At 44.5% G+C, this 18,475-nt stretch overlaps 1 protein-coding gene across 1 annotated transcript in view; it reads right to left on the bottom strand.

The window, feature by feature from the left end:
• Positions 1-2,965: 2,965 nt before the first annotated feature.
• LOC108804623 (poly(U)-specific endoribonuclease-B) overlaps positions 2,966-18,475 on the bottom strand; it is a 15,611-nt gene continuing 101 nt past the window's right edge. Inside the window, exons 2-7 of the mRNA XM_018576449.1 lie at positions 8,530-8,629; positions 8,313-8,424; positions 6,685-6,806; positions 6,486-6,598; positions 5,077-5,230; positions 2,966-3,249 (exon numbers count right to left, since the gene is read on the bottom strand). Of these exons, the coding sequence (XP_018431951.1) occupies positions 2,986-3,249; positions 5,077-5,230; positions 6,486-6,598; positions 6,685-6,806; positions 8,313-8,424; positions 8,530-8,629 (865 nt within the window). The 3' untranslated portion in view covers positions 2,966-2,985. The remainder of the gene's footprint in view (positions 3,250-5,076; positions 5,231-6,485; positions 6,599-6,684; positions 6,807-8,312; positions 8,425-8,529; positions 8,630-18,475) is intronic.

The following is an 18,475-nucleotide window of genomic DNA, read 5'->3' on the forward strand; positions in this document are numbered from 1 at the left end:
CTTTTTTTCCAGGCTTTTACCCTTTATTTTCACTTGGTGATCCTGCCAGTAACACACTTCCTGTCCTAAGGTGACAATGCTCACTCGCTGTACTGTGTCTATGTAGGAGCAGTGTTGTTACCCTAGTACTAACAAAACCTCCTACCCCTCCACTTCTCCAAGACATAGAAGGGATGTTCTATAGCACACAGAGATAGCCAGGAACATAGAAGGGATGTTCTAGAGTACAAAGAGATAGCCAGGAACATAGAAGGGATGTTCTATAATACACATTGATAGCCGGGAACATAGAAGGGGTGTTCTATAGCACACAGAGATTGCCAGGAACATAGAAGGGGTGTTCTATAATACACATTGATAGCCGGGAACATAGAAGGGGTGTTCTATAGCACACAGAGATAGCCAGGAACATAGAAGGGATGTTCTATAGCACACAGAGATTGCCAGGAACATAGAAGGGGTGTTCTATAGCACACAGAGATAGCCAGGGATATAGAAGGGATGTTCTATAGCACACAGAGATAGCCAGGAACATAGAAGGGATGTTCTATAGCACACAGAGATTGCCAGGAACATAGAAGGGGTGTTCTATAGCACACATAGATAGCCAGGAACATAGAAGGGATGTTCTATAGCACACAGAGATAGCCAGGAACATAGAAGGGATGTTCTATAGCACACAGAGATAGCCAGGGACATAGAAGGGATGTTCTATAGCACACAGAGATAGCCAGGAACATAGAAGGGATGTTCTATAGCACACAGAGATAGCCAGGAACATAGAAGGGATGTTCTATAGCACACAGAGATAGCCAGGGACATAGAAGGGATGTTCTATAGCACACATAGCCAGGGACATAGAAGGGATGTTCTATAGCACACATAGATAGCCAGGGACATAGAAGGGATGTTCTATAGCACACAGAGATAGCCAGGAACAATGTAACTGACAAATTCAGCAGAGCCAGAAAGAACAACACGTTATCAGCTCCTTTGATTTCTGGCAGGATCAATAGGTTTTTTTTTTGGCCCGTATTGAACAGCTATAACATAACGCCGCCAATGTTATATTTACTAGGGATGCACCGATACCGGTATTTCGAGTACCGATATATTTTTCTACGGGTACTCGCCGATACTGATAGTCACATTAAGGAAGCCAGGCAGCGTGTAATGACTCGCCACCTTGGTTCCTGATTAGCCGGGAAGCCGAGCGGCATGTAAAGACTCGCCACCCAGCTTCCCGATTAGTAGGGAAGCCGTCCCCATGCTTCTCGTCACTATGTGACGAGAAAGCATGGAGCCGGCTTTCTGGCCAATCAGGAAGCCGGTCGCCATGTAATGATGCAGCGCCTGGCTTCCTGATTGGCCGGGAAGCCGGCTCCATGCTAACTCGTCATGAGTACTCGCCCAAATACTCGGCATCTGCACCAATACCGATATTAATATTGGTATCGGTGCATCCCTAATATTTACCAAACCAAAAGGGAGCAAAGAAGAGAAATTCATCATGGGAACATGCGGCAGCATTTTGGACAATAGTAACAACGTTTCAAACACACCAACTCAGTAAAACATTCGAATTGTTTATTGTTCTTGAAATGTATATTGTCTTTTACAACTGAACACTTTGCAATCTAATCCAACGTTTCACATTAAAAATCTGCTACATGCAAATTGCCTTCATTAGAAATGATTCAACTCTTTGAAATGTTTCAAGGCACGAGGTAAAAGTCTTTGGTCTGTCAAGTAAGTTTTCAAATATACACAATAGGAAAAAAAAGAAAAAAAGAAAAAAGAAGATTATATTTATTTAAAGATTCACATTGGCACTGACTCATCAAGCTATATATGAAATTGCACTTAAGGCATTCTAAAATGATAGCCAATAATATTGACTGAAAGGCCACTTTGACATGCCCTATGTTTTAATTAATTTACTATTTTCTTGATACTGTAATCTGATAATTACAGTATTAAACAGATGGCACTGAAAGTGGCAGTGTTCATCTGCAGGCTTTTTAAAATTTGTTTTAATGAAACCTCAAGCCAACATGTATTCATGCTGACATACTGGTCAAATATCAGTGACCACATTGAGGGCCGGAGTACACCTGACCACACGGCAAACGTGCACAATATCACGCGGATTGGCGCGCAGTCACAGAGTCTTCCATCACTGACGGTCGCGCTGAGGGTGCCATTATTTCCTAATGGCACCCCAGTCGCATTGCACGGTTTCCCGCCGCAATTCCGCCCGTGCATCTGAACAGCTGAGTGTTGTGTATCGCAAAAAAAAGGTACATGTGCCTTTTTTCTACGATTGCCCCGTGGATGTACCCCATTGAAATCAATGGGGCCGTGGCAGCAGTTGCTGTCTGCAATTGTACAGGGCCGCGCAATCCTGCGACACGCGTCCCAGATCGCTCAGGTCTGCCTCGGGCCCGAGTGGTTCCAGCTGTCAGTGACAGTCAGAAATGAAAGCCACCAGCTGCACTGTCATCTTGTGGCTCTCAAAGTAGGGATGTATTCCCAGCACAGGGCATCATGCTGTGGGATGTTAAGATACAAATGGTGGGTGGGAAGGGGTTAAACAATACTGCAGCTTGATGAATCAGGGCCAGTGTGAAAATAGGAAATATTTCATACCATTTTGTAAAAAGACCTGAGCGCGGCCCCAATTACAGCAGCTCTGATCAAATATAGTAACTGACCTTATTTTCCTCCTTGTATAGGAGGGTGGATCTGGAATAGAACTGTCACAGGAATGATGCCCAACAATCACATGCCACCACTGAGGCATTTGACCCAAAACGCCTTAATAATGTTCCTAGTGAACGTATTGACTATATTCTCATAAAGCGAGAGGCAAGAATAATCATGGCTCACATCATTTAGCTTAGGTGACAGCAGTAACATGTCTGGGGATATGCTATGCTACATGGTTCTGCGTTTCCTGGCCACTAGGGGGCAGGATGCAGCTTTTCAGTACAAGTCGGGATTGTTACTGCTTAGTAAGGCTGGGTAGGCTGTTCCGATGTATCGGCCATGGCGGTTGACAACAATCTGCAGCTCGTACTCCTCCACCCGCACGACCTCCTTAGTGACCTTCTCCTGGGACATCAGGAACACGATGGTGTAGACAGCAAATTCAAATTCAGGGCTGACGCCAATGAAGCTGCTGCCCACCGGTTTTACCATGTCCTTCCAGCTGAACTGCAGGTTCAACACTTGGTCGTCTTCATCAGGCTGGCATAAGAAGAGAACCAGCAGTGAGTACGAGGAACACTGACATCACCCTCTAAATGAGGTCACAGGGGGGCTTACCATTGGACAACCTAAGCCTGTTGGACTCATTTACTTTCTCCATCATCTTTTACTGTTGCATGTTTTATGGTTAGGATTTCCTTACTGGCCCCAAAGAGGGGTTGTCATTTTGGTATACTGAGGTGTGACACAGATCTATAGAGTAGTAAGGTGGCTCAGGGGTTACGCGTTTTGCCTTGTAGTGCTGGGGTCTTAGGTTTGAACCCTTCCAGTTACACTAGCTACTTTCTAATTTCTTCAGCCCTCCCTGCTTCTACAAGTTTCAAGGATTTTAAACATTTGTTTGGCCTCCCTAGTTTGGGGACCCACTACAGACCTCACACATTATATGGCCAAAAGTTATCTGCCGAAGCTGGGCGTTCATATGTCTTTGGCATTATCTGAATGCTGAAATGGACCAGGTGGATCCAAGTACTTATGTCCAGGCATTAACCAAATTTACCCCCAATTATAGTTGGGGGTAGTGAATTATAATTCAGGTAGGTCCAGTGAGTAAAATTTTCATCGAGCCAAGGTCCGAATCACAGTCCAGACAGAATGGTCTGTACCGCGGTCCGCCATTTAGGCTGCATTCACACCAGCAGGTGCACTACAACACACAGCTGCTGGCGTGTGTTCCCAGGCAAAATGCTGAGGCACCAATTGCGGCACATTTCACTGTTTATATTCTTAATTTAATGTTAGAACCCCCCCGCCCTTCCTTGTTTACATACACATGCATGCCTTAGGTGCTTGTGTTCATTTGAATCAGATGGCAGGGGTGGCACGATTGTTTTTTTTTTAATTTTTATTTTTTTTACTTATCAAGTTCTTTTTTTTTTTTATAGAATAGAAGTTCCTCGGTCTGATCCTGCTCTCCATTCTGACACCCTCTGCTGTGGTCCTGAGCCTTTAGGTCGTAGGAACCAGAAAACAAGCCCAGGGGGTGGAGTGGAGCAAGTGGTGGTGGGGAACCAGGCCCGGTATGGCAGGGCTGGCTGTATCTCCTACAGGCGGCCCGCCTAACGTCACTGATTGCTAGGACATTAGTGGTACTAGCAGGAGGCTAGGTGGCCGTGTATTCACAGTCAGAGTTATAACTGAGCACTGATCGGCGATTGTTGTCCGGACAGAACCGCCACTTGGTACGTGTCTGGACGGCGGTCCGCCATTTAGTGACGGCTGCTCAAGAGTTTGTCCCAGAACTTTTATTACTCCTTTGACATCAACACCAGGCTTGCAAAATTATTGCAGGGACAGCTGCTGGCAGGTCACTTCCAACTGGTGTAGGCATGCCACCACAACTACATCCCCCAAGAACCCTTTCCCTAGTCTGGACCTAGTACCTGGGCAAGCTCTCTGGAATCAAAGCAGCAGTATTATTTTGCTGGGAAAGAGATCAATGTTTGCATGTGGATAGGGACACAGAGGGGCGAGGATAGTGGGAACTGACAACACTTCTTGGGAACTTACTGCAGCAGAGGAAGTGTTGTCAGCCCACTACAAGAAGTTAAGAGCTCAGTGGGTTTCCAGCAGATCAAAAGCTATATTTCTGTACTTGCAGCTTTTTAAAAGAGGTAAACATGGGAAAGTGAAGTGTGCATTTACTGCAGACATACATGTTCACCTAACAAACATTAACACCTAATACCTGATATATCCAATACCATTAGAACGTGTTTTTGTCCTACTGGTTCCACTGTTGGCACAATAACTAGGAGAATCTCTATGGTCATGTCTCTCTCTTTTTTTTTTTAAATGTATTCTTACCCGATTCTTGTGCTGTCGGGCCACAAAACCCTTGTAGTCTATGTTGTTTCTCTTTTCCTGCAGGTAGAACTGAACCCAGTTATGGAGACCCATGATCTCCTGACCTCGCTTTGACTCGCCCACAAACACGTGTTCAAACCCGCAAGAGTCGTTTCTGCAGTAAAGCGTAAAAGGCAATATTCATTCTAAATTCCTGGTTAAAAAAATAAATTTCTAATTTATTTATTATTTCAATACAATCATTTTTAATACGACCTTCACATTTTACATGCTTGTTCCTTTATAACTCCATCCAAAAACTCAAAATTAAAGTACTAAAAGGGAATTTTAAAAACTCTCATGAAAGGAAAACATTTGAGATGATTGTCATTTTTCTGACACACTACCAGAACTTTTTATGAATCTACAGAACATCACAATATTCATGTATGTTGTATATATCTGATCTGTTCAGGGTTTGTCATCCTACGTTTATCGTTAATTTTTTCTGTCTTTTGATTATCTATTATATATATATTTTACACATACACTACAAGTTTATGAGTCAGCTGACTCGCAGAAAACAATGCACTCCCTCTGTGGTTGATATGTGATCTGGACAGAGGCAACATGATCACAATGAGAGCTCCCTCTAGTGGCTAAACTACAAATTTCTATCCTCAATACACTAAAGGTGCCCATACACGGCTCGATTCTCGTACGAGAATCGGGCGAAATCCCGCGATCGTACAAGAACCGAGCAGTGTGAACTAAGACGTGCGACCGTTTCTACTGTACGGTCGCACGTCTTTTGTCGAGCCAACATGCTCGAAAACCCACCGAGAATCGTACGATTCTCGGCGGGTTTCTAGCCTGCTAGCCCGATAGCTGCGGAATGGGCCAGTGTGCGCACGCGCACACTGCCCGTTCTGCATTGCCGTCATCGGAAGCCCGCCCCTCAGCGGGGCGTGTTTCCGATGATCGCAAGTACGATCTGCCCCTCCAAGGTGGGCAGATCGTACGGGCTTTTAATGTGTGCTGTTTTTAAAGTAAACATGTACTAAGGATGTAATTGGCAACAGCGTATTGTGTAATTGCAAATTAGATTTGTAGCATTTTGACATAATGCAACATTCAGGTATAGAGGTAAATTTAAAAAAAAATTACATTAATATGTAGATTGTGAGTCTGTGAAATTCAGAGAGTCAATAATGATAATACTGAGGAGTCATGTACACTGTGTATGGTAGGGGTAGGCAAACTCTGGCTCTCCATCTGTGGTGAAACTACAAATCTTATCATGCATCTGCCTCTGGGAGTCAGGTCTGTGGCTGTCAGAGTCTAATGGGATTTGTAGCTGCACCACAACTGGAGGGCCGGAGTTTGCCTACCCCCGGTGCATGGCATGTGGTGTGTATATCCGGGCTCACCGTTTCCCCGGCTCCCGGCTGTACAGCTGGAACCAGATGTTGTACAGCTGAGATTTGAAGTCTTTCTGGCTTGGTTTTGCCCTGTTCTTCTTAACCAGATACTCTTGGGTAATCTGATAGGGAAAGAAAACAAGATGGAGTCATCTCAGCCACGAAAGGAAGCCGAACTAACAGAGACGCAAGTGTGTTGCTTGTTTACCTTCATCACGTTTGTTTCCAAAATGGCGTCCAGGAAGCGGTTTATTTCTGCAATTTCTTCTGCCGTGACCACTTCTGCCACCCCGGTGGACATCTCGTAATTGTCCAAAAGAGAGATGAAAGCTTCAAATGAAGACAGAAGGAACGTTTTAGACCAGGAGTGGGCAACCTCTGCACTCCAGCTGTGGCAAAGCTACAAATCCCATTATGTCTCTGCGAGTCATGCTGTCAGAATCCTGCAATGCCTTATGGGATGTGTAGTTCGACAACAGCTGGAGGGGTCACTCCTCTGAATCGTTTAGGCAATTGTATAATCTAAGCTCGAATTGCTGAGTTTGCAAACAGGCTTTTTAAGGCAATGTTGTTAATGGGTATCTATTAGGGATGCACTAATACTGGTTTTTCGGTATCGAGTAGGAGTACTGATATTTTGCTTTTGGTACGATACCGGTGCTTACGTTGACATGGAGCCGGCTCCCCAGGCAAACGTGAAGCCAGGAGGCGGGTCATTACTCTCTACCCGCCTTCCTGATTGCCCGGGAAGCCGGACCCATGTTCCCCTACGGCACTGCCGGTCAGAGGAAATCTTCTTCTGACCGGAAGTTCCGGTATCTGGGAGGTATCGGAGCATTTGGCCGAGTACGGGTACTCGCCCAAATACTCGGTATCGGCACTGATGCAGATACTAGTATCAGTATCGATGCATCCCTAGTATCTATGGTCAAAAACTAAATATAAATCTGTATTTCTATATTGAATGTCCATAGGCTCTATCCCGCTCCTAATAACCATATCCATCTAGAAGTGTGTAAACTTACTTATTGAAGATGCCCATAGGATGGATTTCCTCAATGCACTGACAACTTTTCACTCAGCTCTGTGAATATGGGCTTCCTTGTGCCACCACTCTCACATAGCCTGCTTTCTGAACTACAACGCAACATCTGAACAATGTAACATTATCATTGCTTGCTGGAAGCAATGCATAATGGGATATATAGTCTTCGGAAATTGAGATTGCATCACATCAAGCAGCAGGGAAAGAGACGCAAACCACACTGGGAATCCAGGAAGTTGATGAAAGTGATGGGCAGACAGAAGGCATCATTCAACACATAAGAGGGGTTTTTTTAAGCTTTGATTGTATTATCAGAAACAACTCTAGTGTGTATTCCTATTACAATGCTGATGTTATAACAGGAGAGCATATGCTGGGACTTTACAACTCCTGGTAAATATGAAAAGATCCTAGAGCACCACCTGCTGGCCAAAAATAGGTACATATAAAAACATTAACATGCAGCGTGTTATCTTCACCTTAAAAGAAACCCCTAAAAATTATATTTTTTTTAGTCCTGGACATAAATAAATAAAAAAAAATATATATATATACAAAGAACTAAACTTTCCCTTTAAAACTATATCCAACCAAATGTTGGTTCGATGGGAATGTCGATCACTGAACGGCACTGAATTTTATGGTAAAGTTAGGTAGTAGAGAGGACTTAACTTATGGACAAACCAAGGTCCAAATCAGACAGGCCAATTGTTTTTAACATAGTAACAATTCACAAGTCACCTCATACCACTGGAAGACGTCTGAAGGCCTACAAGACTACAGAGACTTACTAGCAAATGTTTTCCTGCTTTTCAGCTTCTCTTCGTCCACATACTGGAAGAGCGGGTAGTGGGCGCTGTCTCTGGCCTGTTTGCTCCCGGCTGGTACGTATCCAGCTTTTCCCTGTAGGGGTGACAGTACGGATCATTCACTTCCAGAACAAATGTGGTCCATATGTGTGTGGAGGATACAAATCTTCATCCTACATTCTGCCACCAACAAACGTACCTGCAGTGAGATGCGGTAATCTTTGCCGGGATTCATGCGGCTCACATCGGCATCCCAGAGTTGGTTGAACAGTTTGGAGAGCTCATGGTTTACAGTACCCCTAGGAATGAAAAGAGAAAGTCAGAAGTGGTGGTAACAAGTAACTGAGGAGAATGAAACAATGACCAACCATGAACACGAGGCTCCTTCTACTGTTCTTAATACAGAATACAGCATTGTGCACAGCTGGACATCTGACATCACAAAGTATCATACAGAAATCCCGCTCAGTGCACTAGAACAGTAGGGTGCCATGGTATCCGGTTCTGTGATTACTGCTGTCATTCTGGGTAAGACTCTGGCCTCTGGATTCGGTTCCGTATTTGCTACCTGCCCTGACCTTTTTACAACTCTACCAGCCTTGAGTACAAATTTCCAAGCTATGCTCTTGGCAAGTGACTAAGTATTTTGTTCATCTGCCTGAAGCAGGGCAAGCCTGAGAGCCATGGCCTAGAAGTGTCCACCCTGGCCGGTTTACAACTCTGCCTGCACGCTGCCTGTTTGGAGTATGTCTAAGGCCCCTTTGCCTGTCGCAAGCTACCAGCTTCTTCTAGTGGTTGCCTGTTGCCACTGCGCCTATTCCAGTCATTTTGTGAGCTGTGGGCTATTGAACCTGGCCATACACCATCAGCACCTCTCCATCAGATGTGGGATAATGAGCCTGGCCATACACCATCAGCACCTCTCCATCAGAGGTGGGATAATGAGCCTGGCCATACACCTTCAGCACCTCTCCATCAGATGTGGGATAATGAGCCTGGCCATCCACCTTCAGCACCTCTCCATCAGCTGTGGGATAATGAGCCTGGCCATACACCTTCAGCACCTCTCCATCAGCTGTGGGATATTGAGCCTGGCCATACACCTTTAGCACCTCTCCATCAGATGTGGGATAATGAGCCTGGCCGTACACCTTCAGCACCTCTCCATCAGATGTGGGATAATGAGCCTGGCCATACACCTTCAGCACCTCTCCATCAGATGTGGGATAATTAGCCTGGCCATACACCTTCAGCACCTCTCCATCAGAGGTGGGATGATGAGCCTGGCCATACACCCCTCAGTCTGGGGATTGGTTAGTGGCACTTTATTTACACATCACAATCCCCCAGGGCTCTGGGTTTGTGATAGTTCAGTTTAGTCCTGTCTGCACAAGCCGTTATCTTGCCTTATATATCCTGATCTTGTATCTTGCATCCTAGTCCTGTCTTGAATCCTGTACCTGTCTTATTTCCTGAATCCTGTTCCGTCTTGCGTCCTGTATTTGTCTTGTAACCAGTTCCTGGCTTATAGTCTGTATCCAGATCCTGTCTGCTATCTTGATTGTGGTTAATATATTTTGTTCTGTCACGAGTCAGTACTACTCCTTTGTTCCTGCAACATTTATAGCCAGAGTGTATAGTTTAAGTCCTGGGGGTATCCATGTACTGATAGGCACACTGGCCTTAAAGTGACATTAAACCCTCAGATTTTTTAACATAAACCAATACTGTAATGTGTGCCTTACTGTAATCCATGGTTGTTTCCCTTCTCTTTGCTGCTCTTCCTTTTAAATCCTTATCTCTTCTCATGCTGGGGGAGAACTTCTCTTTGCAGCTGAGTGCCTCTTCCTGAAGTGCTAGCTCAGGTTGCATACCTATGCACAGACACCATGTACCATTCCAGAGACAAGGCAGTCTGCTGCAAAACAGAAGTTCTGCCTAGCATGAGAAGAGATACGGATTTAAAAGGAAGAGCAGCAAAGAGAAGGGAAACAACCATGGATTACAGTAAGGCACACATTACACTATTGTTTTATGTTAAAAAATCTGAGGGTTTAATGTCACTTTAAGGGAAAGGCGGCTGCTAGAGGTGAAGCAACTTGTCACTATACACTATGACTAAGGTGTCTGGATCCGGTCCTGGTACTGCCTTGACTACAGCTTTACAGATAATGCTCTTGAAAGCCAACTTTGTACTCTTTTGGACATATGCTTTCTGTGGGACAGTTCATAGCCTAGGAAAGCCAAGCTGCAGAATTCACACCTCGTTCCTGGTCAATAGCGGAGGCTCATTATGGTGCACAGCTAAGTAGGTGGACCCAGCCAACCTAGCGGTAACACTGGGGCCCCTGACTAATCGTGGCAGCAGGGACAAAGCTGGCTCTACCTTGCATCCTGCCATTGAGCAGTTGGCTTCCACCTCTCTAAGGCCCCATTCACACCTATGCGTATTGTAATATGCGCGACCGTCACGCGTTTTTTTAACCGTGATTCGCGGTAAAAAAGTCGCGCGACCGTCGCGCGATTCCAAAGGCTACTTGGCAGTATACAAATGGACCAATACGCCCTACAAAACGGACCAATACGCAGCAAAAAACGCTCCGGGACCTTTTCATGCGTGGGCCGTTTTGTAGTGCGTTCGGGACGGGCGGAAATACGGACAGGTGGGAACGATACCATTGACTACAATGCTATTTATTTTTTTGACCGTTTTGTAGAGCGTTCATCGAGCGTAGGACGCGCTACAAAACGGTCAGGTGTGAATGGGGCCTAAATCTTTATCCTTGGAGCTGCAGAAACCATATTCTTCTAGATGACTCCAGCCCATCTAACAATGACCAAGTGTCCGCACCGGCCTCTACATTTCCACAGAGGGAGTCTGAACAGACCAGGGTGACAGGAGGCCAGACGCTCCCTCAGAGGGTCTTTGTGTGGCTTCTATATTACAAGAGGCAAATCGTGCTTAGTTGGCAACATGAGCACAGTAAAGCTGCTGTATAAGCTGGATTCCGGATTTAATATACAGTTCAGTTCAAACCTGCATTTCCTTTGTGTAAAAGTGCCATCACAGATATACTGCAGGGTAAATATAGAGGATGGTTTTCGATCTGGGTCCGAATAGTAGGTGCCACACCCCTAGAATTTAAATTCGACAAGGACAGAAAGTGGGGTTTTGAGAGCACCAAACGAACTTACTCCACAAAGAAATTCATATAAAAAAGTTAGTTTTAATTAAATTCATTTAAAACAAAGGCTAGATATGCAATCCAAATTAAAAACAGCTAATTAGATTGCTCCCTGTGTGCTCTCTCCATACGTCCCCTTCCTACAGCATGATTAAGTCATAACAAAATAAGTGCATAGTTTAAGAAACAATCTGATATTACAGACGATCAAGGATAAGGGGTAACAATTCACTAGAAGCTTAAATGCTGCCGGTCTTCAGTCTGCGGCCGGGAGGCAGCGGTAGTAGATGTGGGTGGCGTAGGGGTTATCGGAGGACCTAATTTTGGAAGACAAGCAGACAGAGACTTCTGCTCGGTTCATGCCTTTTCCGCTTTTTCGCTTCCTCAAACTGTGTGGCCATCAGCCTGATTGACTTAAACACCTCGTTTATGTTGTGTTTTTCTTCCTTTTTCTTACCCCTAAAACTCAATATTGGGATTTGACCGACATAGTACCCCTCCTATTTTTAGGGGGGACTACGCAGGGGCGTAGCTCGACCAGACCCGCCCAGACACATATACACATCAGAGCACAAAAATTGATACCTCCTGTACCTGAAGAAGCGCCTGGGTGCGCGAAACGTCGTATCAGCTCCTCCATTTATGAACCTCCACCAACTCCATACAGCATTTAAGCTTCTAGTGAATTGTTATCCCTTATCCTTGATCGTCTGTAATATCAGATTGTTTCTTAAACTATGCACTTATTTTGTTATGACTTAATCATGCTGTAGGAAGGGGACATATGGAGAGAGCACACAGGGAGCGATCTAATTAGCTGTTTTTAATTTGGATTGCATATCTAGCCTTTGTTTTAAATGAATTTATTTAAAACTAACTTTTTTATATGAATTTCTTTGTGGAGTAAGTTCGTTTGGTGCTCTCAAAACCCCACTTTCTGTCCTTGTCGGATATACTGCAGGGCACAATTAACTTGATCAGATTCCTTTTGTAGTCTATAATCAAAGAATTACAAGCCTCACATGCCAGGACCAGGTGACCCCATACAAGGCATTAAAGGGGGGCTCCAGCCAGAGAGTTAAATACACAAATATATAGCTATTCCCAAAGTTTTGTAAAGTTATCACACATAGTCTTGTTTCCCTACACATTGCTGGGCTATATGGCTGCATAGGATTAAAAAAAGCAGTAACCATTTTCAGAACTTAGAATTCTTCAGAGAACTTTGCCACTGCCTTGCCTTCTGTCTGCGGACATTACCATACTGCCCACCTGCAGCTCTCACACCACTAAGTCCACTTGCACACCTCACCTTCAGAGGGGGACAGTTTGCAGAGCGGGCACTACAAGCCACCAAACACAGTTCAGGCGTTTGAACGAGAAGATTTATATCATGACTCCCTTAATTATTGGAAAGACACGAGTTAAACTAGAAGGTGTTTAAAAAAATGAACAGAAATGGAGAGCAGAGTGAAAATAAGAGCAGAGTAGAGCGAAGGAGATTAAAGGAAAAGGGTAGCAGAAGGAAAGGGGGAATGGGTAAAAAGGGAAAGTGAAAAAGAGAGAGAAAAGAGAGAGAGAGAGTGGAGAAAAAAAGATGAAAAGAACAGGAGAGGAAAAGAGAGAACAGAGAATGGGAGAAAGCGCAGAGAGTTGGGGGAGCAGAGAGGTAAGGGACAGCAGAGGAGGACGGGAGAACAAAAGGTAAAAGGGAGAACACATAATAAAGGGCAATGGAGTGCAGAGTAGGAACAGAGAGCAGAAGACCGGAGAGGGAAGAAGTAGGACTGGAGAGCAGAGGAGCAAGGGAAAGCAGAAGAGCAAGGGAAAGCAGAAGAGCAAGGGAAAGCAGAAGAGCAAGGGAAAGCAGAAGAGCAAGGGAGAGCAGAAGAGCAGAAGAGCAAGGGAGAGCAGAAGAGCAAGGGAGAGCAGAAGAGCAAGGGAGAGCAGAAGAGCAAGGGGGGGCAGAAGAGCAAGGGGGGGCAGAAGAGCAAGGGGGAGCAGAAGAGCAAGGGGGAGCAGAAGAGCAAGGGAGAGCAGAAGAGCAAGGGAGAGCAGAAGAGCAGAGGAGCAAGGGAGAGCTGAACAAGACCAGAGACCAGAAGAGGACCGAAGAACAGAGGAGGACAGGAGGATAGAGGACAGAGGAGGAAGCGATTGTAGGAAAGAGGAAGCAAACAGGACAAACAGAGAGCAGATCAAAAGGGATGGCAAGAAAACGAGGAACAACAGGGTGAGAGAAAGAGGTAAACAGAAAATAAAAGGGAGACAGAATGAAGGGACTGGGGAGAGGGAAAAAATATAGCAGAGGAAAGAGAGCAGCTTTTCCCCAAAAAAATGGAAAATAAAAACAGAAAGGGAGAAGAAAAAGAAAATGCAGAGGAAGGGAGATAAAAAGATCAATGAAAAGCAGAAAACAAAACTGAAAGCAAAAGGACTGCAGAGGATGAAGAACAAAGGAATTGAAATGCATTAGTAGACGATGGAAAGATACAGAACAGAGATTTAAAAAAAAAAAAGAGAACAGAAAATGCTGAATGGGGGAACGCAGGGCAGACTATGATAAACACAGCACACCAAAGGAATGAAAAAGGGAAAGAACATGAAAAGCTAGCAGACAAAAACTTCAAAGTAAGTACAGACACAGAAAACAGAACACAGGCACATGCGTAAGAAAATCACAAAGTATGAAAAATAACTGAGCCCAAGAGGGCTTTTGTTCCACAGAAGATGGAATGAACTTGTCACCTCACAGCAGACTGCTGACCCAACCTGTAAAAGTCTGCTGGGTTCTTTTGTAAAAAGTTGCTGGGTCGCTAATCCTATTTGACTCTCCTAAAAAGGGACTAAATAGGGACTGGGACTCAATGAGGCCGAACAGACACAGGAAGAACATAAGTATCCTCTCCCTGATGACACGGCCATCATTATAGCAAAGGCTCTGTGACTGCTACTTCTGTACAGCCCTAAATATGGTGTTCAGAGGGGGTCCAGCACCTTCCAGATGTCAGTGTCAGCTACTCATACACAGTCAGGAAGGGCTAATGGTCCAACACTTATCACAGTTATCTCATCCTCCACCTTCAAATAAAATGTATCAAAGTGGAACTTCTGCCCAAACACCTTTTCATTAATTATATGTTTTTATGAATAAAATAGCCGTCCTTGATCTCCAGTCCTCTGACTGTGCCTAGACTGAGATGATGTCATCAATTTGCTGCAGGCAGGAGGAAGCATTTCCTCAGTCTCCTCTCCCCCAGTGATCAGACTGCAACAATTTAACTTTGTAACAAGTCACAAGGTGAGAGGTTGTAGCAGGGGCTGATCCATGTAAGACATTTGTGAACTGCACAGAATTAACATGATTATATCATCTGTGAGCTGGTGTCTCAGTCCAGGGTGTAGACAATGACTCGATGATGCCTGAACAAAGATGGTGCCATCCTTCTGGAGATAAAAGCAGATGAAGGCATTGTCCTGGGGAATACTGTGATCTCTGTGAGATGTAATACATATCTGGAAGAGTAGCATGCATGCAATATCAGATGCTAGGTCCACTTTAAGAGTCCTGCGTATGTTTCCTGTCTTTACAGCTTAGATAACGAAAAGGAACTTTATAAGAATACCAGCAGTAAAGAAATGTAACTAAGTAACAAGAAATAAATAAGAAGTGCAAACAATGGCACAGCACACATCTGTGCACAAGACAGGAAGTGCCAGGGTGGTGTCAGGAGCTCTTTATAGCAATAAAACCCTCAAAAACCACAGAATAGTACCAAGAGTCCCTGTCCCGTGACAACCCTGCTCAGTGTAGAACACATCAGGAGGGATGAAACGTGGAGAGCTGAAGATGAAGGCCGGCGAACCCACCCAATCCCCCCCGGGACTGATCTGTGTCTGCTTCTGTTTCAGGATGTGAAACTGCAAATAGAAGAGAATGACGCGGAGACTCTGCGCTCCTAAAGGTGGTCATATTGATCCGTCATTTCCCAAATGTCATCATCGAACGATGCAACACGCATAGGATATCACATGAACATACGATCAGAAATGATCCACCGATAACGATCATTTGATTGATCTGTACGATGATCGGTTGTCCCATATAAACGCACAGATATTCGTGTGATCGGAGACAATCAATAAAAGTCTGTCACATGACAGCAAATCCATCGACAGCTTACAAACTCCATCACATGGAGGTCTGCGGTTTATGATTCTTATTCAATTCGATCATCTTCATCAGCCCCACTGATTGATCATACTGATAGGTGTGTGGCCATAGCTCAGCGTGGGTTCAGATCCTTCACCTTGTTCACTTTTCAGCACTCCGCTCCATCACTCTCCGTCACACGTGGCAGAGCTACACAGGAAGCTCCTCAATGCTTCTCCTGCAATTTCCTGGGAATGTGGAATTCAAGTGAAAACACATTTGTGCTGTGCGTGGATCGGAGAAGCAGTACTACCTTCCTCAGCTTTTTATTTCTGTCTTTGTCCCCCTTTGCAAGATTTACCCATCGCTTCCTGCTAATGTTGTCACAGAGACAGGAAATGTGGGCAAATCTCTCTAAAAGAGACATCACTATTTTTTTTATATAGTAAGTTGGGTTAATTGCTGTTTCCCTGATGGAGATTTACTCTCACGTCCTGTCCCTAATGAGGATTTACCCTCACTTCCTGCTACAATGGAAATTTACTTTCAGTTCCTCCCCCTAATGTAGATTTACCCTCACTTTCTGCCCCTAATGTAGATTTACCCTCACTTCCAGCCCCTAATGGAGATTTCCTCTCACTTCCTGCCCCTAATGGAGATTAACTCTCACTTCCTGCCCCTAATGGAGATTTACCCTCACTTCCTGCCCCTAATGTAGATTTACCCTCACTTCCGGCCCCTAATGGAGATTTTCTCTCACTTCCTGCCCCTAATGGAGATTTACCCTCACTTCCTGCCCCTAATGTAGATTTACCCTCACTTCCGGCCCCTAATGGAGATTTTCTCTCACTTCCTGCCCCTAATGGAGATTAACTCTCACTTACTGCCCCTAATGTAGGTTAACTCTCACTTCCTCCCCTAATGGAGATGTACTCTCACTTCCTGCCCCTAATTGAGAATTACCCTCACTTCCTCCCCTAATGGAGATTTACTCTCACTTCCTGCCCCTGATGGAGAATTACCCTCACTTCCGGCCCCTAATGGAGATTTTCTCTCACTTCCTGCCCCTGATGGAGAATTACCCTCACTTCCTGCCCCTGATGGAGATTTACCTTCACTTTCTGCACCAGAGAGAACATAGTCACCAGAACAGCAAATAGGGGACATCTTCCCATTGGGGACACTCAGAGTGACCTGATTTAACACTTACCTGCTCTATTCAACGAAGACAAAAAAAACTTTTTGACTGGAATTAGGACTTGTTCACATGCTGAGTTTTAGCCTGCAGGTTAGCGTGCTGAGTGAAGTTCGGCACGGGTGGTGTGATGTTTTGCTTCAGCAATCTTCTCTTCCACCTCTGGGTGACTTTAGTATCTCCAAATTGATCCTCGAAGAAGAAGAGGAAGCGAACGCAGGAAGAGCAGTTCATATCAGAAAACATGGAAATGCCCAGAAGGGACGGCGAGTCTGTACAGCCGGGTCGGGAATATGAGCCCAGGACCCCCTCACTATACTGTCAGCTTCATTCATCATTATAATACATGAGAAATGCAAATATTTTAGCATTTCTTTTATTCCATCACTTTTCCCTATTTAAAGAAAAAACAAACTGAAACTATTTGTTTTTCTGGGGCCACCAAAATTAAATATATCCTAAAAAACGATGCATCAAATATAAAAATATATATGAAATATAGTATAAAAAATATGTATGAAATATATTATAAAAATGTATAAAATATAATTAAGTATGAAATACATTACAAACATGTAAAATATAAAAATGTATGAAATATATAATAAAAAAAGAGTATGAAATATATTCTAGAAAAGTATGAAAACGGTTTTGGTCCTTGTCACCAGCGGTAACAGAAATCCGGAATGACCCGTTATGATGACACAGAGCCGTCTCTGGCATGAGCCCAGACTGTTACTTCAGTTATAAACGAGCCGAAATCAAACCATCTCCTCCTTTATCACAAAATCCGATGGGGACCGCGCCAAGAACACTCAACCTTTCACAATCCGCGGACCAACTGATGTCACACATTAAAAGTCCTGTCTATTACAGGGCCAGCTCTGGGGATAAAGCCCTGCTGTGTTTGTCCCAAGAGCTTGCACTTAGTGGTTTGAACCCAGTACAGATATTATGTTTGTGTAGTTATCATTTTGCAATGTCTAGAACAGCCCGAGCATCTCTACTGAAGACTGGACCAAAGGGCACTGAGATAAAGTAATTTACCCCCCACCACAGCTCGCTCTCCAGAACCCTAGAAATACCCAGTACTTCCATATATGGAGAACATGTGACCTGTCACTATGTAACCAATCACCTGGTCCAAATACTGTCACATGGGTGGGGCAGGGCCAACATGGTGCTTACACAAGGCTATCTGCCATGCGCTGTGGAGGACAAACGGAAGAGCGGGGGAACGTGGGAAGGGCAAGTATTAGTAGCAGAGGAGGTGGGCTATAAAGAGAACCTGGAATGGACAAAGTGACCGGTTCACTTTAAAGAAGCAAGTCAAGTCCAGTGCACTGGCGCAGCCCCCTCCCCCGTGGTAAAAAAAGGGGAACTTCACCCACAATTTAAAAATTTGCAAGCAGGATTTTTTTTATTGCAAAAGAGGAATACTGTATTTAGTCCGGAATGACCCGTGTTCGGACAAGGACGTGGCAACCAGATAAATCCTGATGGCGTTTCTGGAAAAGTCATCACCAACAAGTCTGAGTATAGGAGACTAGACCAAGCTGGCCATATATTATACAATCTGATTGTACAATCTCCTTTACATATGAGGACTCGC

Source organism: Nanorana parkeri, unplaced genomic scaffold, assembly GCF_000935625.1.
Source record: "Nanorana parkeri isolate BGI_ZX_2015 unplaced genomic scaffold, ASM93562v1 scaffold67, whole genome shotgun sequence".
Classification (NCBI taxonomy): domain Eukaryota; kingdom Metazoa; phylum Chordata; class Amphibia; order Anura; family Dicroglossidae; genus Nanorana; species Nanorana parkeri.